Here is a 25,841-nt window from a genome sequence, read left to right on the forward strand (position 1 = left end):
GCATGTAGCTCCAGGCATGTGCGTAAACTGATGATAACAAGGCAAACATAGCATAACGGGGCTCTGTTTGCATTGCTGTTCATCCTACGTGTATGACGTCACAACTAAACAGATTGCGTATGGCTCGTGCTGTTTGCGCTTTGTATGAGTGGGTTTCTTAAGCGATCGCAGAGTGAGCAGGCGTGGCGAGGCTAGGCTGGCTGCGTTTCGTCACGCTGGGCAATTGTGCAAACAGCCAAGCAGTTACTCCGCAGCTTTGTAGCCACAACATGCGAGGTGAGAAAAGCATCCATTCTGCAAAACTGGCTTTGGTTCGCTGGTCGACGTAATCAGTGTTTTAATTGGTTTGGGCTTGCCATTTTCTCATGATATACAACAGTGGGATAACATCGAAAAAGTCATTGTTTTATTCTGCACAGCGGTAGAATTAACCAGAAAACTGAATCAGCACTTGAGATACTTTGTGCTATGCCTGTTAATGGCTCGCATGTTAATAACTGCACATGATGCTCGTTATCACAGAAATTTTGGACAACTACCAAGGGGATACCATCAGGGAAAACGGCCACCCAGAATTGGGGGTGTTCAATCATTTGCAGGGCGTTAAGCACGCCAATGCCGCAGTGTTCAATGTGGGCACCGTAGAACCTTTATTTATTGCGTTTGCTTTGGCACGCTTTCTGGCCACGCGGAATGAAAAGGCATGATGCAAAAAACTTTATTCGGTGTTTTCTACACTGATGTAGAACTTGATCATGTCAACACATTCGGATAAAAACGGATACTCAAGAATATGATGCCGGTTAAATTATTTGATTATAACTGTCCAATAAATTAATTAGACGTAACAGTAATATTATGAGTTGCGCAAAGTGACTGAAGATAAACTGTGCTGTTCATATTTCTCGTTGATGATATGAATATTTTTAAGACATGGTTGGTGTTCCCTGGCAAATCTTGTACATAAAAACTAAGATAGGTAAAGGTTCTGAGTGTGCGGGAATATATGGATAATGTTTGTTCATAATTTTCAGATCCAGACACGGTCATTTCTAGAAACACACATCTCACCATATTATGTTGTACATGCAATCAAGGAGTATGATAAACATTATTTTCTTTTTTTTTGTTTTTTTACTTCTTTACGCAGAACAGCGCGAACATCACTGAAGTGACCCAGATTTTTCAGGAGCTAAACGGAAAGGTCAGAAATCCTGGAGACATCAAAGCCATATCTTCCTATTTTGAAACAGTTCTACAAAGTTTCGACAGTTACCTGGCGAACTTAAGCGAGAGTGAACGGGTCAGTGAGACACAGCAGCTGGCCACAACTGTTGTTGATCTTGCCAGTCATGCCATGCAAAACAAACATGTTTGGAGCAACATATCGAAGGTAAGCTTTCTGCACGTGCTGTTTCTGTCGTATATCACGGGGCTCCTATCAACAAAAGTATGATGGAACCTTTGCACTTCAGGAGGAGCGGCTCGACACTGCGGCCAGCCTTATCAACAGAGTTGAAGATATTGTCATCAAGATGATCGGATTCCATGCTCCACTCTTAACTGAAACAACGCTCGGAAGCGGAAATATCAGTAAGTTCTTAGTAATTTGTAGATCTGTAAAGGAAGACGTCAGAGCACTTTTAATTTACTGTTTCTTTTCTTATTTCTAGTGGTAGTAAGTTAAGGTAAATGGCAAATGTTAAGGCTAATTAATAATAACAGTAAAATCCAACAATAGACAATATCACGAAAGGAAATATGTTCACGAAGCAGGCGTTAATGAGGCAACGTGTGGCATTTCAATAGGTCCACCTCAGAGTTCACTCGAGGTGGTAGCTTTGATATCCAAGTGAAAATAGCTGCCTCGTCAGATGCTTGAAAAAGGTTGCCATTACGATCGCTGGTATCGTAGCTTAGACTAAATGAACGAAATTGAGGTGCAAGGCGAGCAAGAAAAGGTTTAACGGTAACAAGAGAATTTTCGGCCTGCTACAGGCCTAGACTGCAGGCGTAGCACACTACGACTGCAGATTTCAGAGAAGAAATAACACACGCACAGGCACATAATAAATGTTCGCACAAAATGTGCTATAATGCGAGCTTCAGTATAGTTCATGGAGATTGATTAAGATCCCTACCCCACAGGAGGGCTGCGGAATAGTTAGCAAGGGTAAACTTATCTTACACGTCGTGTCTTTCGTAATAAAAAGATGTAGCGACGTTTCCGCATCAAAGGAGAAACACAGTTTATATTTATTAACTGTCACAAAACTGGAAGTTGGGCGACTAATGAGCTCGTTATCCGAAGGAGGAAGACGAAAACAAAACAGAAAAGTGAGTTCTTGTAAGTCAAACGTTAGTTTCATTCAGGAAATATTAGAATAACGACAATAGTTAAAGAACCTGGTGCTGTGGTGCAGGACGGATTCTAAAAGGTTTGTAAATGCCACCTGGTCAGAGTCCTAAATTGAGCAGGTGACCTCAACTTCGTATCTCACCAAGGTTTCGCAAAGTTGAAGCTTCACGGCAGTGATGACGCTTTAGAATTTGTGCTACGAGCACTTTGCATGCTCAGTACACGGTGTAAAAGATGTGAGCACTGAATCGAGCATTCACCCTGAGGCCACTATCCGCAGAATGAAGACGGGCAAAAAAACAAGCCTCAAGAAAGCCAACATTAAAAGAATTCTCGGCAGCATACTTGTTCAACCTGACAAAAAGTAGACGGGGCTGGCTTTGCAAGATCACGATGAATGGGAGCCTATATTTGGCGTCGAATGCGGGTTGACGGGGGATGCGGCGGGTTGGGTGTACAGTCATTTTTAATCTAATGTATCGATTTTAACGTAGCAATCAAATATATAATTTTTGTGGGGAAGATTACCTTGCGAAATTCTCTCCGTGTCGAAATAGTTACGTACGGCACAACACATTTTAGGGACTTTTGAGGAGGGTACATTTTCAGTGCACAAGAGCCAGATAGCCTCTGGGGAAAAGCTTTTGTGCGTTCTGAAGTGAGTAAAGACAAACAAAAACCAATTCAAGATATTGAGGGCAATAATTTTCAATGTTTTCGCTACCACAGATATTGAAGATACTTGTAAGAATTGTTATCCTGACTGTACGGGATTTAGACTAAGACAAGCTGCTTCGTGACGGCCCGTATAGAGCAGAAAACAGAGCGGCGTATATATTTATGCTGAATAGGCTTTTGTGCTATTATTTATTGCTTACAAAATATTGTCCCGTATACAAAATCACCTAGCACCTTTAACGCTTCGAGAAGGCTAGAAAGGCACCTCATTTTCGCGAAGGCTGCATGAGACTAATATATTAAAGGAATTATCTAGAGTGGCTTACCTCTTAAAGTGTCTTTTTACTGACAGCTATTGGGTTTGTGGAATCTTGAAAGTGGTAAAGAGGGATCTGCTTTACGGTCTATGGCTTAAACTTCTTTGCTGGTCTTACTTGCACTGTACTTTTTCTTTCATTTCTATGCCAGCTATCAAGGTAAAGGCGGTGACCGACCACGTCTTGGAAGCCGGCACCAATCTTAGCGCCCCCACTGGCGCGACTGTACAGTTGTTTCCTGGCTTCTTGACAACCGGAACAAAAAATGCTAACATCATATTTTCTGAAAACACTCTCGTGAAAAATATGTTTGGCAGCACATCGGCAAAAGGGTAAGTACTCAACTTACCAATGAATCGACTTGCCCAACACTATTCTCCATCTTGCTTAATTTTGCCATGCGTTCCTTGTCGCACAACCTGTGTTTCGACGACTAAAACCGCAACGTCACCGCGTGTGGCTCGGTGGTTTCCTTACATTGAACGAAAACAAGGCCAAAAAATAATTCAGGCGCAATAATATACGTGTTATCGTTGGATTGCTCAATAAGACTTATCACTGGGTAAGTCTATTCATGCATGAAGAACGCCTACTAGTGCAAACTAGGAGACGCATAAAAAAAGGAAAAGTCACCAGGACGGGTACTAAACTCTAAACACATTGAACCTGAAGTGCACACGTGAGATAATATATGTTAGGGATCATTGGAGCCACATTTCTTCTACAGGTGGGCCTTTATGAAAGAACTAGAGACATACTTGGACGCGTTTAGCATCTTTAAGCCATTCACGTCATCTAATGCATCTTTAAGCCAAAGTGGACCCGTTCTGGTGTACAACCACCAATGAACATTGGCTTTGTTCGATGAGAGGAACCTGGCTCGTCTTCAGACGTCCTTATCAAGTTACACGGAGGTGTCAAATGCCTGTTTACATGCTACTCAAGGCATAACATGGCATGGTTAAGAAGAGCTGCTTACATTCAAGGCTGCGCGTCCATATGAGCTCCTTAGTGGTCTGAGCCACCGTACTTCCCTGGGCCTTGAATTAGGTCATTAAAAAATAATACTGCTTATATGATAAATATTCCTTCGACATTGAAACCTACCAAAATTTATGTTCAGTACTTATATTCTATTAATGTCAAATCTTATTTCAGTATATGTGTTAGCTTATTCCTCAGAGCGATTTAAAGGGTACATTATAAGGGTTACACTGCATTATCAAACTCGATTATTTACGGCATTATTCATTCCCACGGTAAAATTCTTGCATGGCTTTTCAAGTTAACTCTGCCCGCCGTGGTTGCTTAGTGGCTATGGTGTTGGGCCGCTAAGCACGAGGTCGCGGGATCAAATCCCGGCCACGGTGGCCGCATTTAGATGGAGGCTCAATGCGAAAACACCCATGTACTTAGATTTAGGTGCACGTTAAAGATCCCCAGGTAGTCTAAATTTCCGGAGTCCCCCACTACGGCGTGTCTCATAATCAGAAAGTTGCTTTGGCACGTAAAACCCCATAATTTTTTAATTAACTCTGGTTTGTGCCTAATCCCGTCCTTTCAGTCGTTGTCTTGGGCCACGCTTGTGCTACTCCGATTTCTTCGCAATTTTTCATTCTTTACGACAGTGCATTTAACATCTTAAAAGCATTTTTATAGGTTCGTCAGTAGCAGGTAAAAACATCTGCATGTTTGGCACACTACCTTACCCACAAGGAAGGAACATGCGATAATGCTTCTATAACAACTTGCTCTGACACCTAAATAAACGTATTTACCCCATCCCACAATGCAAATAAACGAACAGTCAGTGCTTTGAACACGCGAAATGATAAATTATGGAGAAAATTTTCACGTTTCTAACGAAACTTGCCAGGAAACGCCGAGCCGTCGATGCTTTTTTCATCTTTTACTTAAACCTGGGTTTTGAGAACCTAGTTGTAGCATTTTTCGACCCTCTGTCATTTGCGCAATACACTGGTTCCTGCAAACTTGAATCCGTGTGTTGTATGCAATACCTCATTCAGCAAACGACTCGACAGAGCATGCCTATATTGCCATTGATTGCTCATGAGTATTCTTGACTATTTGCACAAGCATTTCGAGTCAGTAAATGATACGTGGAGTGCTTGTAGATATAGGTTAAGTGTTCTGCTATATAGCCGGCTAGCATGCGAGCACCGGAAAGCGCAAACAAGTGATTATAGGAAGTTCATATTCTTCAACAGAGTAGCTAGGTCGTAAACCAATTGTAGACATAGCGACTGTAAGTAGAGAAAGAATTACGTTCCGCCATTGTAAGCTATTGTATAAAACGTATATGTTGCCAGTGAAACTTATTGCAGACGTTCACAACATTGATGTTGCCTCGCACACCCGAATGTCAAATTTTTGTCGAGACTGGTTCTCGATTCCGTGTCTTGATGACATCCGACTTCTGTGAAGTTGAACGTTCAGCGCCATTATTGCTGATTTAATTGACCCATACTGATGGAAAGTTGTGTACCTTTCGTGCCCTCTGAGATGCTCTGCAGCGCTCTGTCTTCTCCGACTGCAACAATCGTAATACACATTCTCTATGCAGGTCAGCCGACTCTCCAATCCTGGCAACGTCTTTCGTCACTGCTTCTGTGGTGATGGACGGCAAGCGGACTTCGCATATAAACGGCAAAGTGATGCTTTCCTTCACGCTCGAAAGTATTGGAAATGACCTGACTCCAAAATGCTCATTTATTGAATCTGAGTGAGTATTGTTGTTCTTGAACATGTGTGGCAGCTCATGGAATAGTTCATATTTATCATTTCTTCGCTCCGTCCTTCTCTCGTTCACTCGCGCACAAATTCGCTCATTCACAGACTTTTTTGTTGAGCGACCTTTTTACACGCAGTACGTGCAATCATAAAGCAAACTGAGGCTTTACGTGGAACTTATTTTGTGCAGTTTATGTGTTTGTAGCCTCATGATTCAATGCGAAAGAAATAAAAAAAAATGCACCTACGTACCCGAGAGCAGGCTAGTTGCATTTGTGACTGCTTACTACAGCCCTAATATTTTCAACTATATGATTGCCGCGGCGTCCCCTACAGGGACATGCTGAACCCTATGTTGTTCTGTCCAATGCTAATTGGTCTCTTTGATCGCTTTCCAAGCACGCCTAAGTTATCAATTTACGCTAATGGCATCTCTGTTTGGGACTCCGGAGTAGCACGCCTGTAGTATCTGGCAAGGCTACGGAAAGCCGCCGTTCAAAAGATACTTTGCCTCCGTAATCAAATGCTCAAAATTACATTTGAGAAATGCTACTTGGGGCGGTTACGCATTCAACACGCATTTCCGTGACATATAAATATAAAGGTTTGTTTATTTGTTTGTTTGTTTGTTTATTTATCTATTTGTTTGTTTGTTTGTTCGTTTGTTTGTTTGTTTGTTTGTTTGTTTGTTTGTTTGTTTGTTTGTTTGTTTGTTTGTTTGTTTGTTTGTTTGTTCAAAGTGAAGTTTGCTTTAAGGAATAGCTTGACCAAAAATTTTTTTTTATGTGAGACCTCTCATGAGAAACCTCCCATGATGGGACGAGGTCAACATGTATATATGATGCCTTCAAGTTTTTTGTCTGAAAGAACTGAGGCACTATGCCGCAGTAATGCAGAGCATTCTTTCTCGAATTTCTGCGGCACAACTATCCATCACAGAACAACGCAAGGCATGCTTAAGTACAATACAAAGTATTTAGGCTGAGGCACTCTAGATTTGCCTAAGCATTCCTCGAAATGCGTTAATGGCGACGACCATTTCAATTGCTGGAGGACAGCTCATCAAAACCGACATTAGAGATGAAGGAACCTTTCTCCAACTCCTTGCGGCCCTCTAGCCTCTCTACATGAAGACAGGCCACGTGCCTCGTTCTGCTGAACGCTATTCGCGCACCGTCGCCCGCCGCGCACCAATGCCAGCCGCATTTATAGCTGAGCGGGATACGGGCCAGTGGGCCCAGCGAGCGAGCGGAGACGGCAGTGGAGCGCCGCACGAAGGGAAGGGTTTTAACTCAGCATTCCCTCTCTCGGTCGAGTAGAGTAGAGTTACTGTATATACCTTTGGTAGCATACACAGTAACTCTAGAGTAGAGCGCTTTGCTGCGCCACCTGTCGAACAAGGTTGGAGTTACTGTGAAAAGATCTGGACGCTCGTTTCAGGTTCTCGATCGTTTGGCAAATCGTCGCCAAATGGCCTCGTTCCTGAAACCTCTCGCACTTAGTGGCGTAGCTAGGTCGTCTGGCACCCCTCGCCCCCCTCCCGCCCACGGATGTAGTCAGGAAGGCGAGGACAACGAAAATTTCCGGGGAGGGCGAGCGGAGTGATGTTTTAGCACCAGCACAACCATTTTCGATACCGCGCATGTCCCCCTCCCCTCTTCGCTTTTGTTGCCAGAGATCGCGAATGCAGCAGCTATACACGCTGTTGTATTTTCTGCACCAAATAACACAAGCTGCTGCACTGATAACTTGTGATAAGCACATCTGCACATCTGCTGTCACACTTGGCAGCCAATACAGATACGGCATCAGGGAAAATATGGATCTTAATAACAAAAATATTTTAATAAAGCTTTAATTTGCGATTTTAGAGGCAATATTGCATTTGAACAATTGAAGCCCGAAATTCATATGTTACCCAACAACAACTTCACAAAAATCGTCATAAGTACTACGGCGGGCAGTATTTTGGCTGTGGGCAGCCCTGAATCCAAACGAAAATTAAATAGCGCGTCAATGACGCTGATCTCCCCACCCTATTAGAAAACGCCATCTGCTTCCCTGCTGCGCAGGCGCCAATGCGATGACAATTACAAGTTCTCTTCATTCTGCTCCATAAAGCTGAAGAACCGCCACAAGGTAGGGAACGGTATAGAGCACGCTTCGCGTCGGTTCCTGGCGTCACCATGCAAATAAAGAGAAAGCCGCGATGAAGCCCGAGCCAGCGAAAGCTTGCGCTACTGTTGGTCTGTGCTCGCAATGGAGAGGATAGAGAGATCGACGTCACTGGTGCACAATTGCATATTTCTTTCGATACTGCCTTACTGGGTCACCCGCAGTGCCAAAGTACTGCAGGCTATAGCACCCAAGACGATTTTGGTTAGAGAAGCTTTTGTTGAGTTAACAATATCACTTTGGGTCTTCAATTCCTCATTTGTCATGTTGCTAATTCCTGAATTGCAATAATTGCTAATTAACCAGTTATTTAAGATATCTTCATTAATCGTCTGCCATATATTCTGCATGCTACCGGGTTCCTAATGGTCACAAGGACACATAACCTGATAGAATATGGGGAAATATCCTTACAAAATTCACCTTCTTTATGAAATTCCGTGCAGCTGAAACTAGACACTATTTGAGACATGGTCACACGACAACAACAAAATGATAAAGAGACGGTTAGATAGCACTTTAAGACAGTGTTTTGGTCAACACCGCTGAACTGATACAAAGAATTGGAGGACGCTTAAGCTTGGCCTTGAAGAGGGGAACGTGATAGCATTCAAAGATCCCGGACTGCTTCTTACACTTCCCGGCAACTGCAGCGTATGTAACCGTAATGTTCACTGGGAAATGCTCGCAGCAAACGCTATGCACGAAGGCGGGCTTACTGGTAGAAACGCGGCCTCTTATGTGGGCCGCGATGCGGCGGACGCGTGCGCCATCTTGAAATCTTTCAGGAAAACGAGTGTGCCGCTCCGTGGCCTCCGAGATATTCGCGCGCCGACGCACGCAATGGACGCCGTTGCCGCTCTATGTATGGTAGAAACGCTGGTAAAGTGGTTTGTTTGAATTTCCGCGTAACAGAGTTATGTTTTCTCGTATATTCAAATAGCGATCCGACGCTATCTTGTCTGTAGGTAGTGTGTAAATCGTACTTTACAATTTTTCTACATATTTTAGCTTGAGAAATTCAATAGTTCAGTGACTTTCTTGCACCACATGGAGGGCCTGGGTATGGGTGGTTCGAAAATCTTTTTGCGTCCGACGCCGGATTTTCTGCGACACGGGGACCTTAACGCGGTCGCGTTAAAACTAATACGCTCATGATCATGACGGCGGGTTTCCCCGCGCCTTCTCGGAGCGAGCGGGAGAGGGGAAGTATTAAGCCGAACATCTCTCTTGCGGCGCCCGCGACTACAGCCTGTCCAATCGTTATACGCCGCCAAACACTTCGGCTTCGCTGAGTTCGAAGACGATTCGTAGAATCCCGTTCCCGTTGGACGGCGGCCGTACTTGTGAACTTCGCACCGTCGCTCTCGAGGCCCGCTTGGCAAGTAAACGCGAGCGCCGGGCGCGCTCGTTCAGCGCCCACAGGGGGGATCTTCTCTTGTTGCTGTGTTTGTTCGCCTTCGCAATGCGGGCTGAACGGTAGAGAGACCCAGGAGCCACATCGCCAGACTGTACATTTAGCGAAGCCCTCTCCGAGCATGAGCGCACAGCACGATCGCACCGCACGAGCGCACCGCACATGAAGAGTAGTTTAGTGACCACTTATCGAATTAACGTTTTTAGCCCGCACATTCACGCAATTATTATGTAGGATGTTGATGAAGCTGCAGCCGACAATTCTGTGGCACTACACGTCTGGTACATTGGGTACATGAGCAGGGGCTGCTGGTTACCGGAGAATTCTTTACCATTTACGCTAATTCAAAACGCCGGAAAAAGGGGGTCTTCAGACATAAATGACATCCCCCCCCCCCCTCTAACTGGCACCTGGCTACCGGGGCATCCGGCCCCCGGCCGACGACCGCAGAAAATTAGGTGGGGGGGGGGGTAATGAAATTAGGAAATTTGCAGGCGCAACTTGGAATCAGCCAGTGCATGACAGTGATAATTCGAGATCACGGAGTGAGGCCTTCGTCGTATACAGTGGACATAAATATGGCCGATTATGCCACATGGCCATAATGATTCTTTCAGCGCTTCGTCTTAACTCATCCTTCTTCGTTTGCCGTTTGCCCTGTTCTATTTCGTGTGAATTACCAACATGCCCATCCATATATTTTGGCAGGTAACATTATTTTCGCTACAAGGGGCGTCATTTTATGTTAACACCATCAGCCAACGCTTCCTCTTGTCCCGTCCGTTCTCGTCGCCGCCTGTTTTTTTTTTTCTTGCCTATTCACGCTGTTCTAATCAGCAGGGGGAAAAAAGCTTACAAGAAATGAGCCTAATGGCGGGCTTGAAATGCTCTTGCTTAGCTGTTGTACTTGTGCCTGAGATATCAGTTAAAGCTAGCAGCATATAGGATCCAAGTCAAACGTTCACTGAAATTCTCAAATTGTTATTACACATTTGCGCACAGCCATTTGCAATGTTTTTCGTATCTGTAAAGGTATTTGCACCCACAACCAGACTTGTTACAGTGTCCTGTGGCAGATTTTATTGCGATGCATTCTTTCCAACTCTCAGTCACTTTGCCCATTGGTCTGCCTCATCTCGTCTGGAGCTTCTTCAATGCGCCATGTAGTGGGATTCGAACCAGGCATCCCCAACACATTAGCCAGATGATCTACCCATTTATCCACAGACGAATTTTTATTTTTTAAACAATAGACACATGCATAGTACAAGTTGGCCATAACCTTACGGATGTAAGGTTATGGCCAGTGTCCTACCCTCGTGGTAGCTGACGATTTCTGATGGCTGCAGCTTCCGCCACGTCACCTCACAAGAATTTGCTTACGAAAGCGAGACCGCGCAAATTTCCCGCTTCCTTCTCTGTTGCTGTTAGAGATTCGATGCACTGTGTGACATAGCACCGCCTTCAGGATAAGCCCACGTTGTAACAGACTAGGTGGTAATGTGTCGTAGTTAGAGGATAATAAATCATTCAGCATGCCATCATCGTCGCCACTTTCGTCGCGCAATCGTCGTAGACATCATCATGCCGTTTGTGATGAAGCCTTTTTAATGGAATAATCACTGCTCTGGCCGAACATCAGTACATGAAAAGCAATGTCTTTCATTACAAAAAGTAAAACCTTGAATTGAAGAACGTAGACCACATTGAGAACAAACAAACTCTACACATGTATACAACTCACAAGACAAAGCCGGCACTCAAAGTGGTGGCGAGGCGTGACAGGGTTGAATAATAATCGGGGTGGCTCCCAGGCAACACCAGGAATTCAAGGATCCAGGAGCAGGTCCAGCTATGCCATCGGGAACAACCACGCATAGCGTTCTTTCGATAAAGGTCTCGAATCAAGGACATGAATTCCCATGGCTTCACTCCTGCTCCCGCTGTGCTGGCTCCATTTCCATGACGTGACTCGACGCCTTCTTTTCTGCCACCAGAAGAACGTGGTGTCTGCAGCTCCGGAAGGTCACCCTGGCCCAGTAGGAGTCACGAAGCTTCACTCCTGTACCCGAGACACTAGCGAACTCGTTCCGTCCGACTCAATTTATCTTTTATTGCGACAGCGATTATATGGACACTCCAGGCGTATTTCCGCCGTCGTCGTCGGGGCCGTAATGTTGCCTATAAAGTCCAAGGCGATGATATCGTCACGGAGCGCCGTGTGTTGTGTGTGCGCGTGAAAGCGTGCGACGGTGAGCCGACGATGTTGGCGCAATCTCGCGCGTGCAAGGGAGGAAAGCGGGCAAGTAGCGCGCCGTCTTCCGCCGCGCGCAAGGCACCGGGGGAGAGGTGGAGAAACATACGCACAGAGAGAGCGCTGTCTCAGAGTGTCTGTTTCTTTCTACGTCCTCGTTCAGTCACGCTTACACATTCTATCATTGTTAATTTAGTTAGCAAATGTTTATAAGTTTATACGGCCGATAAAACTACCATCATTACTTCGTATAGCTATCTACTGATCTGCTATCGCCATCGGTGATTCGCCTTTATGGTAAAACTGCAACTTTTTTCGTCTTCCTTTCAAAAACCTATGCTTTCTCGTCGGAAAATTTTCTTAGAGTACTCGTGCAAGCGCACGTCATCGTCGTCGTCTTCGCATGCTTAACAGACTTCGCTTACAGCACTCGCGCACTTTACAAAGTACACCATCGTCTTCGCTGTCATTACACTGTCATCGCCATTGTCGTCAAGTCATCCTCATCACCGTCGCGTTACTGTTGTCACCATACATGTCCTTGCGCAGAACACATAATTTCCCGCCTTACACGGACATGTTGAGCCATGTGGTAACATTTTGCATAACAGTAAACGAGGGCAGGCATTTTAAAAGAGATGAATGTTGCGCTAGTTCATATTTTGACATGAGAATCATCTTGAAATATGGACACGTGTACTTGTGTATCTTTATCGGGTGACCACGTTTCACCACCTAACAAATGTTATCGCAGAGCGCAGGACGCGCCTGCATGTATCGGAAGTTTCTCTAATGTCATCGATGGTTCTCTCCGCTGTCGGTTGTCACCGAGTCTTGTGTAATTTGATTTCATGTATGCGTGATGCGAATGGTGTAGAACTTTCTGGAAGACACACGGGCACCAGCGATTGCTCTGGAACCTTCGATGACTGGTGCATAAAAGCCGACGCGCTTTGCCCGCTGATTAGATTTTCGACGATCGCCGACTGTGCTCACCGCTGTCGCCGTTCTTTGATTGCAGCCTGCTTTTGAGGGCACAAGTTTGCCCAATAAGACGTTAGTTTCGTCATTCTCAGTTTTGCTGCTTTCTTCACCGTCACTACTACGTGACAATACAGCGGAACGGGATGGCACAACAGAAAGGAAGACGAACATGCGCCTGTGTTCGTTTTCCTTTCTGTTGTACCGTCCCGTTGCGCTATATTTCAAGAGGGTAGGCATCTCAACACCTGCAAAACGCGTCGCCTAAAGTTTTCCCACATTGCGTGGGGTCTGCATAATTTTGATCGGACTGTTCTTATTTTTCTGTTGCCTTCCTAGCACCGCGATTAGGTGATCAGAATAAAATTTTCTTCGCTCATAGCGCTTGAAGGCTGGTGACTCAATAACGGTCACACGCATGTCCTTGAGTGGCGTAAAACTATCGTGGCGTAACGGATAATTTTCTCTAGCAATGTACTTATAGTTTCTTCTGACTTTCTTGCAGTGCTAACGGCAGGAGCAAATGGAGCACAGGTGGTTGCGAAGTGGCAGCCATCACAAATGAGAAAATTGTATGCTCATGCAATCATCTGACTGTATTCGCCGTTCTCATGAATCCTGCAGACAACTTCAGCTGCACCGACATCGACGCACTAAAATGGATCACAAAGATTGGATGTGGCATCTCTATTGTTTGCCTCGTTACCTGCATTGTTATATTCACCGTGTACAGGTGAGGCATGCCGTTTTATTTGGTACATCGCTTTGCTCTACAGTAGTTTTAACAGCAAGTCAGGGTTCATGTTCGTAGATGTTGGATGGTAATTGTGGCCTGGAAATGTCCACTAAGGTATGCTTTTAAAGCGCAGCTATTTTAGGATCTTCCCGCATTATGGAGATAATCTAACCACTATCGACTACGCAGGTGCATAGTGTCGTCAATGTTCCCGCTCCCAGAAGTCGCGAAAATTGTTTCATAAAATATCGATACAAGATAATCTTGTATGAGCTTATAAAGTGTTTAATTGGGACCACACCTCCCGCACCTTTTCTGCAACCATAGGTTTCATGAATATCTAATTAGCCCCGGTCGATTGTGGCATTCAGTTTGAGATTGTTCCATTAACAGACGCGGCTTCTCGATAATGCTTCGACATCATTAAGTTGCTAAATCACGTTCCATATCCTAATTGGGCTTCTCCTCACCGTAACGCAGAACCAAATGCTAACTCTCTGCTCGGGAATTTTGTCGATCGCATCACCAGTGTAACGGCAAATTAAATGCGCCAACAAGCCAATCAGTGGGTTGCTAAACACAGCTCTGTCGCCTTGCGAGTTTACTAGGAAGCCACTGTAAGGCTATGTCTACACTGATCATATACAAAGGGACTCTATAAACCTATTTCTTCAGTTTAATTGTCATACAATAAAGATAAACAATTAAGTACTGGGACCTTGGTGAGAAAGGTTTAAAAAATATAGATTAGTGCAATGAAGAAGCCATCAGCCAACGCCTGTTCTGATGCCATTTGCTTCGCACACCTTCATTCATTTCTTGCAGCTTAGAAGTATTGCAAGACGTTATGGTGTTTTTCGTTACCACATGTAACATTCAATCTAATCATGAGCATTGCACGGGCTTGATGACAGCTGTCTTAGTTTGTCGTTTGTCGTTTGAAAATACGCTGTGCATTATTACATAAGTAAGATATGGTTCTCACTGATGCATTGAAGGAAGTTTTATTTTTCTGTTTCAGGCAACTAAAGGGTATCAGGAATACCATCCATCGAAACTTATGCTTATCGCTTTTGTTCGCTGAAATCCTTCTCTTGGCTGGAATGGAGCGACGCATGGAGAAACAACCTGTAAGTTTTCACATTTTTGTGGCTCTTTGCCTGCGACTAGATTGCGAAAATTTCTGTGTCACTATTTAAAAAAAGACTACGATTTCTTAGTATTACCCAAGGCCTGAACCAGCGCATGTCTCGTTACTGCATGCTTTGTTTGCTTGAGCGCAACTAAAGCTTTATAAACATAACTGCGGCACGAAGTGATCCTCCTCGATATCTGTAATGCCGGCGCTCCGACTTTGGCAAGTGTCGCTTTACTCTATTGGAAGTGTTACAGTAATTACTAGACCTCGAATTGCTATAGGATAATGCACATGGTTTTGCGGGGCATAAAATATTTCATGGAGACACAGAGTTTCACGGCCATCGTAAATAGACAGTATATCATCTACGCGAGCCTGTGAGATACAAGGAGCAATGAAACATGATAATGTGTAAGGATCCGGTGCCTACTATAAGTTGGTCGAAAAGAAGTTTGTGTCCGGATATTTTTAGCAAGGCGCACTCTGGCTTTATTATGTACAGACCACTGCCAAACAATATTCATTGTGTGACTATAACAGCATGAACAATTATAGCAATCATCTCCGAGACCAGTTTTCGAAATAGTTATGCATGGTGTGTATTCGAAGTGGTTTGTACCGATTTTTCTACTAAACACTGCAAATAAGCACGAACGGGCAATAAGTGCTTGCTTTTGGGTCGACAACACTCCAAAGAGCTTAAGTTCAAACTGCATATTTATAATCCTAAGTAGAAGTTGGAAACTGAAGTTTTATTCGGAGTTTTCTCTCAAATAAATGCTAGTCTGTATTGCATATTGGGCCTACTCGTGCATACAAGTGCCTTCGGGTACATTGCATTTTGAGCACAGTGTAGTTCAAATTTTCGGAGCATGAGAGTTCACTTTCTGGTTTTCAACCACTCATTTAGTTTTCGGAGACGTGCCAAAAAAGTTTTGGATTGCCGTGTAAAATTTAGACGCCTACATTATTATGTTAATTAGGTTCCCTGTTTAGTGGATCACTCCGCAACATTAGGTATGAACAAAGTATTCTTGAGGTTCTAGGCCAACCTTTTTTTCGTGGCTAACTAGTTTCATACCCTTGTAGCGTGGAGATAATACTGTGCTGACAATATAGAGATGTAGATTAGGGGACGGAAGCTGCCTGCGTAGGCGAGAAGTAGGGGCCACGGTACTGCGCATGCGCAGATCCCAACGACTGGGGCTGCGAATGCTCAATACCATGGCCCCTAGTTCTTGCGTACGCAAGCAGCTTGCGTCCCCTACTCTAAAACTCTCTAACGTCATTTTGAAGTCGTGGCAGAATGAGAAATGCTGAAGCCGATGTAACAATTCGTTGTGTTGCCTAAATTTAACGCTTCTTTCTTTTTGTGTGCAACATGGTGAGCACATTAAACAGGTTCTGGTGCTCGCGTCACCACACTTTCTCAGCTCATGCCGCATTTATTTGTCTAAAGTGAAGCTTATTGATGGGTCTAATACTTGTTTCGACTTGAAGTAAGCCCGTCTGTACATAACGGTTGAATAATTGTGCATGCAGGATTTCAATAATCCAGTTATCTATTAAGAATGCAAGTATGTAACTCGAGTGTATATCTGAACCTGATTTTTCGAAGCACCTTCTCATGTGGATTATCCGCGAAAGTGTACTTAAATTGCTCCCTACTATGGGTAAAATTTTTGGGCGATTACTTAGTCGGCAGCAGCTGCAGTCACCATTCAAACAAATAACAAATACCGAATTCTTATTTTCGGAACATGTAGGTAATCTTCTCGAAATACTGAATATTTTACATCACAAATAACGATGCGGGCGAGTTGGTTAAGCTTCGTGAAGAGCGTGTAAAACAATATGATCAAATAAGGTCAAAGGGATAAACAATGACGGCACAGTGCTCTACACTCATTTTCTTAGCAAAATCTGTTGAGAGTCAGCGCTGTGTCGTTTTCTGCTTTTGAGCTTGCTTGTGCGCGCTTTCTCCCTTTGCGTGCCCACGCAGCCTGCCACACGCATGAAACAGAGCTATCAAACCCAACAAAACGTGGCAGCACTTCTGTGAAGCTATTATCATTACCACTATCTTTCAAATAAAAAGGCGATAATTAGCATGAAGTGATCTGTTATGCTTTCAGTTGCATTTCTCAATGCTAATCCCCGAACAAGGTAGCTGTAGTTTTAAAAACTAATCGGTTAACATTTTTGTATCGCGGAATGAATAAGACGCTGCTTGTTTATTGCCAACATTCAAACACAGGATACTGCACATCTTTTTATTAGGGCTGGTACATGGTTTCGAAAAACTACGAAGTGTTTCTACATCAGAAGGTCACTCATTCTGTCAAGGATTCGTTATTAATCTGTACGAAGAGAAAATAGGAAAATGACGAGACAAACAGATTAGCGAGGTTCGTTCCCGAGAAGCTCTGAGCTATGAGGCACAAGGAAAAAAAAAAGACGTGAGAAACTATCCTGCGACGGAAACTGTAAATTAAGGACGAATTGTCTTGACTCATATTACGCTTATTCGATATCGAGGTACACGTGGGAACTGGGGAGTCCATATTCATAGCTCTCTTCTAACGTACGCACCTAACTGTCGCCCTTCAATTGGCGTTGCTCGACTTTCCGTGGCTCAGCTTCAGATTTCTACGCCTTCAAGGCTTTGGTCCTTAGTGCTTTGGCCGCTCCTCTTGCAAGGGCATTCGCCAGTGCATTTGCTTTTGCAGCTTACTTGCTTTTTGGCACTGGACCTACTGCTGTGTTTCAGTGGCTGTGCCGTTGTGCTGCTGAGCATGAGGCCACGGGCTTCATTCTTGGCTGCAGCATTCCTACCCCCCCCCCCCCCCCCCCCACAGCTGTCATTCCATTCCTTATGGGCGTGTAAAGGACAATTGTTCTTGTACCGAGCTTCGAGTGAACGTTAAAGAACCCAGGTCGCCAAGGTTATTCTGTAATCCCCGTTATGGCATTTCACATAGCCTGATCGTGGCTTTGGGATGTAGAACATAACTTTTTTTTCACCTTCCATTCCTGCTCTTATATATTCCCGTATGACACGAGCATGCGCATCGCCATCCTTGATTGCTTCTTCGGCTCACTACATGGCTTGCTTTTTTCAGTGCGAACTGGCGCGTTTTTTCCACGACTTCTGTTTCTGGAAATGTGATCTGCATGCTGGCAAGCAGCAGAATGTACGAGAATATATACTATGGCTAATGAGTCCGCAGCGTTGACGATAAATCATCCACCTAAAAACCAAGGGACTGTTGGTTCAATTCCTAACTGGACTGGTGGCGTAGTTTCATTCCATTCACTTCCCCATGTCTTAACGTGTCGCTTTGTGATCGGTGATGTTCGGGGCTTGCGACAATTTTACGGTGCACAACAAACAATGTACCGAACCGAACCTCAAAGAGCGATTAAACTGCAACTTCGAACTCACTGATAATTGCGATGTCTTTTTTTTTGGTGGTGAACATTAACAGGCGCACAATGGAACTGAGTTCCATTCCAATGAATATAGGTCGGAATCTATGATGAGCGACTTGTCGGCTTTGTCGGCTTCAGGAAAGGTCCAAATGAACAATGACAGCCAAAACTCGGTGAGTCTTTCTACAGGCGACCACTTGACTACGGAATAAAGCGGCTTAGAAGGTCATAGGCTAGAGTTTAAATACATTTGATCCCGATTTTTCTGTCGAGACACCCAGGCTATTTGGGGAGCTTCAGCTGAGTATGACACTTTCCGCGATTTTGTCTGTCTCTGAAGCCTTCTAACGCTTGATGACCGGATGCCAACGTTAAGTGTAATGGGATCCGTCCTTGGTAGTCAATGAAAATGTCCGATATGTAGCAGAATACAACGAGCAAGGCTGGAAATACTTCATTGAGATACTGCATGGCAGGTGCCATATTCGAACTGTAGGTCCTTTGGCGAGAACAAACGAAAACCTTTTGGAGAGATATCACCAAGCCGAACGAGAGAAAACGCGTTGAAAGCAGCAGCTGGCGCAATATCAAGTGCAGTAAAAGTCGCAGTGTTTCACGTATTATCAGTTGTGGCTGTTGGAAATGGTAGTAAATATGTGTGTGTAGCTCTCCGTTTAATTTCACGTTTCGTGTGCGGCTCTCATGTGCTCTACACCTGTGGCCAGGTCTGGGAGCGTACCCAGACTAAGATGGGAGGTGATTGGATAAAACCGGTCCAGTCTCCGGCAGTGCCGCGACACGAGCTCGATTGCTTCGCGCACGCTTCTTATTTTATTGTTGCGAAATACTTCCCGAGACACTCTGTGAGTGCACTGCTTCAGGAGCGCATCCTAGTGCTTCCTATTTATTTAGCCAGAAGCGCTTCAGATTCTTCCATAGGAAAGAGAATTGTTTTTCGGATCTCGAATGACAGTAGCGTCATGTAGGGCCCGGTCGTTCTGAACAAAACTATTTCGCTGCATGTCTTCCGCCGTGTGTTCTTGAAGCTTGCTACCGTCACACTTGTGTTTCGTTTGCGTGCGTTTAATACCGGGAGGTCCAGAATCAAGTTCTCTTTCACATGTGTAGTTTTTGCGAGCTGGGAATGGTTGTCCCAATACTTCGAAATTTGCCATATGACTCCTAGCAGACTGGTGGTACCTTAAAAAGGCGTTTATAAGGTTGCATCAAATCCTCGATGGCGTCTCCGAAGAGCGAGAATGACTATCGCTGTACATGAATAGTCGATATAATCGTCAGCCTTGGCAAAGCCACTGGAGTAGAAAACGCGTTTAGACCTGCTCGAACAGGTCCAGGTATGGTCGCCCTTGTAGATTTAGATATCGTCAAACAAATATACATTGAGACACAAAACCATTGAAACCAAATTGACATGCATATATAACTGCAGTGCATGAAACCGCGTAGCAGCACTGCTATACCATTGATTCTCGAGCTTTGTACCTGTGTAGCTAAGGCAACAGCCTTTGTTATCAATACTGGTGTTTTTCCATGCTGCTGATGAGAGTTGAACTCATCGATGATGGTTCAAAAACCGCTGCCATAATTACGTCGTTCTGCCTGTCTCGGTCAAATTCATTTGAGGAGCAAACACATGTTGCAATGAGGATAACTGACGTCCTCCCAACACGAAGGTAAACGTAATGCTTTTGATTACAAGATTATACAGCCGGATGAATATAAGTGAGGATTTTTGAGGAAATATAAGATGCGTTTGGGCCGCGTTCTCTGTGTAATGGCAAAAAAAAGATTCATATGCATACAGCCAATGTTCGATAAGGACGTCCATACATACATATTGACCCAACTATATTTGGCAGAACCATAATTCAGCGGGTATGCGCCAGTGGGGACGACGCTGAAGTAGCGCGGGTTTTTAGGTGAAGCGGGGAAAGCGAAGACGTTGTTGTTGTTCCCTTGGACGACTGATAAAGTGCGTTTCTTGGCGGTGCTGCTACGCATACTCGTCGATCCCACGTCGTTACACTGGTGGAGGTGCTGGGTATTCTTCATGCTTGGCACCCCTTCGCGGAGCCGACGATCGAGCCCGGAATCACCATCGCGCATCGAAACACCGGTCCACCGGTTCAGTCGTCGCCTGCTAGGCTTAGCGCCCGAGTCCAGTCCCCTGCAAGAAACTTCGAGAAATCGTTGGCCTCCTACAAATAACATGGCCACCGCAGCTCCATCGCAAGTAACACTACAGAATCCTATGGTCCCGGAGAGCTTTCATGGTGATGCCTTTGAAGACGTCCAAGATTGGCTAGACCAGTTCGAGCGCGTCGCCCAGTATAACCATAAGACCAGCTCGGCGGACAAACTCTCGAGTGTCTATTTCTATTTGAAGGACAACGCTCGTACGTGGTACGTAAACCGGGAGAGGAGCTTTGCCACGTAGGACGACTTCCGCGCACAGCTGCTGGATACCTTTTCAAGCATCGACAGGAGGGAAAACGCGCAGCGTCTCCTTGAAATCCGCGTTCAAAAGCCCAATGAGAGTGTTACTATGTTCTCGGAAGACATGGCCCGTCTTTTCCGTAGCGCAGACCCAGACATGCCAGAGGAAAGAAAGCTGCGATATCTCTTGCGAGGAGTGAAGGAGCAACTGTTTGCCGGCCTTGTGAGAAATCCACCGACAACAGTGGCACAGTTCACAAAAGAGGCTACAGCCATTGAACGGGCCCTGCATCAACGATACCGCCAGCATGACATGAGCGACTCGGCGGCGAACACTTCCGTACTGGCTGCGAGTAACGACATGTCTCTGCGTGAAGTTGTCCGAGAAGTGGTGCGAGAAGAGCTTCGGCAGCTCGGCTTTGTGGTTGCGCCTACGGAACCGACGCCAGCGTTATCTTTTGTTGCTGATGTAGTCCGGGAGGAAGTCCGGCAAGCTTTTTCAGCGCCAGACTGTGGCAACGTTTCGCGGCGCCTCACTTATGCGGAGGCTGTTCGCCGTCCACTCAACGCAACTTCAACGCCGTTGACACCCATAACTACAACACCACCTACGCCACAAATAGAGCCGACATCGTCACCCTCGTCGACTCTACCGACCCCGCCGATCATGCCAGCACAAACAACGCCGTATTTTCGACATGCGCACGCCACTCCTTGGCTCCATAGAGAGTTACCGCCGAGCTATCAGCGTCGGAAAACCAATTTGTGGCGCACCGTCGACCAGTGTGCTATCATTGTGGTGAAGCTGGACACGTCTATAGAGTTTGCCGCAAATGGAACAACTATCGCGCCGCTCAACACCCAAGCTTTCCTGCCAACTATGCTTATTCTCCGTACGACGGTCGACGCGCTTACAATGACGCTCCTGTGAACAGTCAGCCACAAAATACGACGACGCCCCGACCACGTTCTCCTTCTCCATCTCCGACGCGCTACAATTCGCCGACTCGTCGCAGTTTTGCCGACGTCACTAGGGGCAGATCGCCTAGCCCTCGACGGGGAAACTAGCCGCAGCAACCTCCGGGGGTGAGGTTGCCAATACTCTAACTGCTCCACATCCCCCGTTATCGACGAACGACGACGTGAAGACTACATTGACGAAAAAGACGCCCAGCACAACGACGAATACGACGGATAGAAGTACGAAAGCCGTAACTGACATCGTCAGCGCCGAGCTCATCGTTTGCATTGACGGCCACGAAATAGCCGCTCTGGTTGACACTGGCTCCCATTTTTCAATCCTTAGCTTACAGGTCGCTGACAAACAGAGGAAGGTGAAGACACCATGGCATGGGCCCAACATAAGAACCGCCGGAGGTCAGTTGATGACACCTGTCGGGAAATGCACGGCCTGACTCTTAATCGCCGGTTCCACCTTCGTCGTCACCCTCGTCATCCTTACTGAGTGTTGTAAAGAACTTATATTGGGCATGGATTTCCTACGGGAGTACGGCGCCGTGATTAACATCCCTGACAGAAGCGTCACATTTGCCACGAGTTCGGATAATGTCACCCATGAGAAGCCACAACAACCTCGCTTACGTATTGCCGCGGACGACGTCATACTTTTGCCGCGGAGTTGCTCTCTCGTACAGGTGCGCTGTGACAGCCTGCAAAGTGGGACTGGAGTAGCTGAACACATCAGTGCGCTAGCACTGAATTGCGGTGTGTCCATTGCCAGAGCACTTATCAATGTAATCGACGGAAGCGCCGAACTCTTGCTGACAAATTTTAGTAAGGAGCGCCGACACATCGTTAGAGGCACTGCTGTCGCCTATTTCGACGAAGTGACAGAAATACAAGACTGCCACTTAGCGCAGGAGTCGGCCTCTACAATCCACACAGCTGCACCTATTGTAGACGTTATTCCGACATTAACGGCCGTTGAGTGGAACCGTCTTCTTGAGCTCATCAATCAGTACCAGGGCTGTTTCTCCTCTGCGTCAAGAGTTGGTCAAACGCCACTTATCAAACACCGCATCATTACTGATGTCGACGCCAGACCCATCCGACAAAACCCTTGTCGTGTGGCCCCAAAGGAACGCGAAGCAATACAAAAACAAGTGAAGACGATGCTGGAAGATGGCGTTATTCGACCATCTAATAGTCCGTAGGCATCACCTGTAGTTTTAGTGAAGAAGGACGGTAGCCTGCGCTTCTGCGTCGACTATCGGAAGCTCAATCAGGTCACAAAGAAGGACGTTTATCCACTGCCACGTATTGATGATTCCTTGGATAGGTTGCGAAACTCGTGCTACTTTTCCTCAATGGACTTGAAAAGCGGTTATTGGCACATCGAAGTGGATGAGAGAGACCGTGAGAAAACAGCCTTTGTGACGCCTGACGGACTTTATGAATTTCAGGTACTTCCTTTCGGTTTGTGTTCGGCGCCAGCAACATTTCAGCGTCTAATGGACACTGTACTCTCCGGACTCAAATGGCAAACATGCCTGGTGTACTTGGAATTCGTGATTGTCTTTTCCGCAACGTTCGACGAACACTTACGAAAGCTGAAAACTGTTTTTGAAGCGATACGCTCTGCTGGTCTCACTTTGAAGCCTGAGAAGTGCCATTTTGGTTTTCATGAGCTCCAGTTCCTCGGTCACGTCGTGAGTAGCCAAGGAGTCCGACCTGATCCGGATAAAATTGCCGCCGTCGCTAATTTCCCGATTCCATCAGACAAAAAAGCCATGCGACGTTTTCTGGGACTCTGTGCATATTACCGGCGATTTATTGCGAATTTCTCGCGTATCGCATGGCCGTTAACACAGCTCACCCGAGAAGATATGCCTTTGACTTGGAGCGAAGACCAGCAGCGGGCATTCCACGAGCTCCGGCAACGCATGCAATTGCCTCCCGTATTAGCACACTTCGATGAGGAAGCCCCGACGATATTGCATACAGACGCTAGTAATGTCGGTCTAGGGGCGGTGCTAGTACAATGGCAGGGCGACAGCGAAAAAGTGATTGCTTACGCCAGTAGGACACTATCCCGAGCCGAAGCTAACTACTCCACTACTGAAAAAGAATGCCTCGCAATGGTATGGGCAGTTCTGAAATTTCGTCCGTATTTGTATGGTCGGTCTTTCACCGTCGTTAGTGATCAGTATTCCCTCTGCTGGCTCATTAATTTGAAAGATCCTTCCGGCCGGCTCGCACGCTGGAGTCTTCGACTCCAAGAGTTCGACTTTGTTGTTACATACAAGTCGGGAAAACGGCACGCAGACGCCGACTGCCTTTCTCGGTCTCCTGTTGAGCCGGCAGCACAAGACGATGACGACACGGTTTTTCTGGGACTCGTGGATATTGCCGATCTTTCACGCCAGCAACGGGATGACATTGAATTGCTGCCACTTATTGATTACCTCGAAGGATGAACCAACAGCGTGCCGAGGCTCTTTGCAAGAGGGGTGGCATCATATTGCTAGCGTCGCAACGTCCTCTACAAGAAGAACTTCTCGCCTAGCGGCAGCAACTCCTTACTTGTTGTTCCATCACCGCTTCGACGTGAAATCTTACACGTCTGCCACAACGAGCCGACTGCTGGGCACTTGGGCTACACTCGCACATTGGCACGGATTCGGCAGAATTACTACTGGCCGAGACTTACTGCGGTCGTTAAACGTTACGTTCAGACATGTCTGGATTGCCAACGTCGTAAACCGCCATCCGTCAAACCAGCCGGCTTACTGCACACTGTTGACGTACCGGCCACACCATTTGCACAATTAGGCATGGACTTTCTGGGCCCCTTCCCAACCTCTACTACTGGTAATAGGTGGATTATCGTTGCCACGGATTATCTCACTAGATATGCCGAGACAAGTGCCCTGCAACGGGCAACAGCAGATGGAGCGGCACGATTTTTTCTGGAATCCATCGTTTTAAGGCATGGCGCTCCCGCAGTAGTCGTCACGGACAGAGGTACTGCGTTCATGGCCCAGTTTTTAGATATCGTTCTACGTCTAAGTGGTACCGCCCACCGGAAGACAACAGCGTATCGCCCTCAAACGAACGGACTGACAGAACGACTCAATAGGACATTGGCTGATATGATAAGCATGTACGTAGATGTAGAGCATAGGAACTGGGACGAGGTTTTACCTTATGTCACCTTCGCGTACAATACGGCTCGTCAAGAGACCACTCGCAAGACGCCCTTCAGTCTCGTATACGGCCGTGAGGTTACAACAACATTAGACGCAATGCTCCCTCATGAATTTGACGACAAAAACGGCGAAAAGACGGCGATAGCGAAGAGATTGCGAGGAGAAAAGCGGTGGAGGAGGTTGCAGCAGAGCCATGAGGCGGAAAATGGAGGAGGAGGGTATGCCGAAAGCGTGACAAGAAAAGCTTAGTGCCGCGCAAGACGGGCTTTGCGGTGACGATGGCTATACGAGAGGGCGCCATAGTAGCTCACGCCATCTCTGTGGAAACAAGACGCTGCATGAACGGAGGTGTGTCAGCGGCTGCTGCTGCGAATTGCGCCCACGCGTCATCCACTTGCCGCCTCCTGCGAACTCCCTATTAGCGAGACAGTCGCGCCCCATTTCGTTCTGTTTGCAACGTGCCGCACGAGACGGATTGTCGGTGCCAGCCAATATACCATGAAATGAAAACATATATACAGCTGCGCTCAAACTTCGCATTAGGGAGTATTAAGTATCGTAATCATCGGTGAACTTTATTTCTTGAAGTACTTCTACGAATCGGTCGTCGTCATCGAACCGCAGCGATGGCTTTCTTGTGATGGTCATTCCTTGTAATGGCTACGTCATTTCACTCGTTATCCACTGACGGACAGTCCTTCGCTCAATCACCGTGAGACTTTTCAGATTTCGAGAAGTCTGCAGTGTGTTTTGTTGCGCAGCACACACAGGCTCTAGATTGTCTGCAAATGTCATTCATGTGGACCAGCTGCAGCCTTTCTGCCAGGCTGCATAAGCCTTATAAGGTCGTGCGCTGAGACGAAAGTGTCCACGTTAGCACGCGAGGACGCGCACTCACCCTTAAAGGCAGCCTCGAATCGACGAGACCTACTAAGACCGCAAGCACTTCCAATTTTGTCACTGCTGTCGGTAGAGAT

At 46.1% G+C, this 25,841-nt stretch overlaps 1 protein-coding gene across 5 annotated transcripts in view; it reads left to right on the plus strand.

The window, feature by feature from the left end:
• The window catches only part of LOC126541293 (uncharacterized), a 115,153-nt gene that overhangs the window by 74,896 nt on the left and 14,416 nt on the right, over positions 1 to 25,841 (plus strand). For 4 of the 5 annotated variants that reach the window (XM_072286526.1, XM_072286528.1, XM_050188007.3 and 1 more), the window contains exons 16-22: positions 1,151 to 1,393; positions 1,476 to 1,593; positions 3,506 to 3,686; positions 5,939 to 6,097; positions 13,438 to 13,665; positions 14,690 to 14,798; positions 18,295 to 18,411. In XM_072286526.1, the coding sequence (XP_072142627.1) occupies positions 1,151 to 1,393; positions 1,476 to 1,593; positions 3,506 to 3,686; positions 5,939 to 6,097; positions 13,438 to 13,665; positions 14,690 to 14,798; positions 18,295 to 18,411 (1,155 nt within the window). The remainder of the gene's footprint in view (positions 1 to 1,150; positions 1,394 to 1,475; positions 1,594 to 3,505; positions 3,687 to 5,938; positions 6,098 to 13,437; positions 13,666 to 14,689; positions 14,799 to 18,294; positions 18,412 to 25,841) is intronic. The other variant, XM_072286527.1, reaches the window with a different exon arrangement.

This window comes from Dermacentor andersoni, chromosome 2 (assembly GCF_023375885.2).
Source record: "Dermacentor andersoni chromosome 2, qqDerAnde1_hic_scaffold, whole genome shotgun sequence".
Classification (NCBI taxonomy): domain Eukaryota; kingdom Metazoa; phylum Arthropoda; class Arachnida; order Ixodida; family Ixodidae; genus Dermacentor; species Dermacentor andersoni.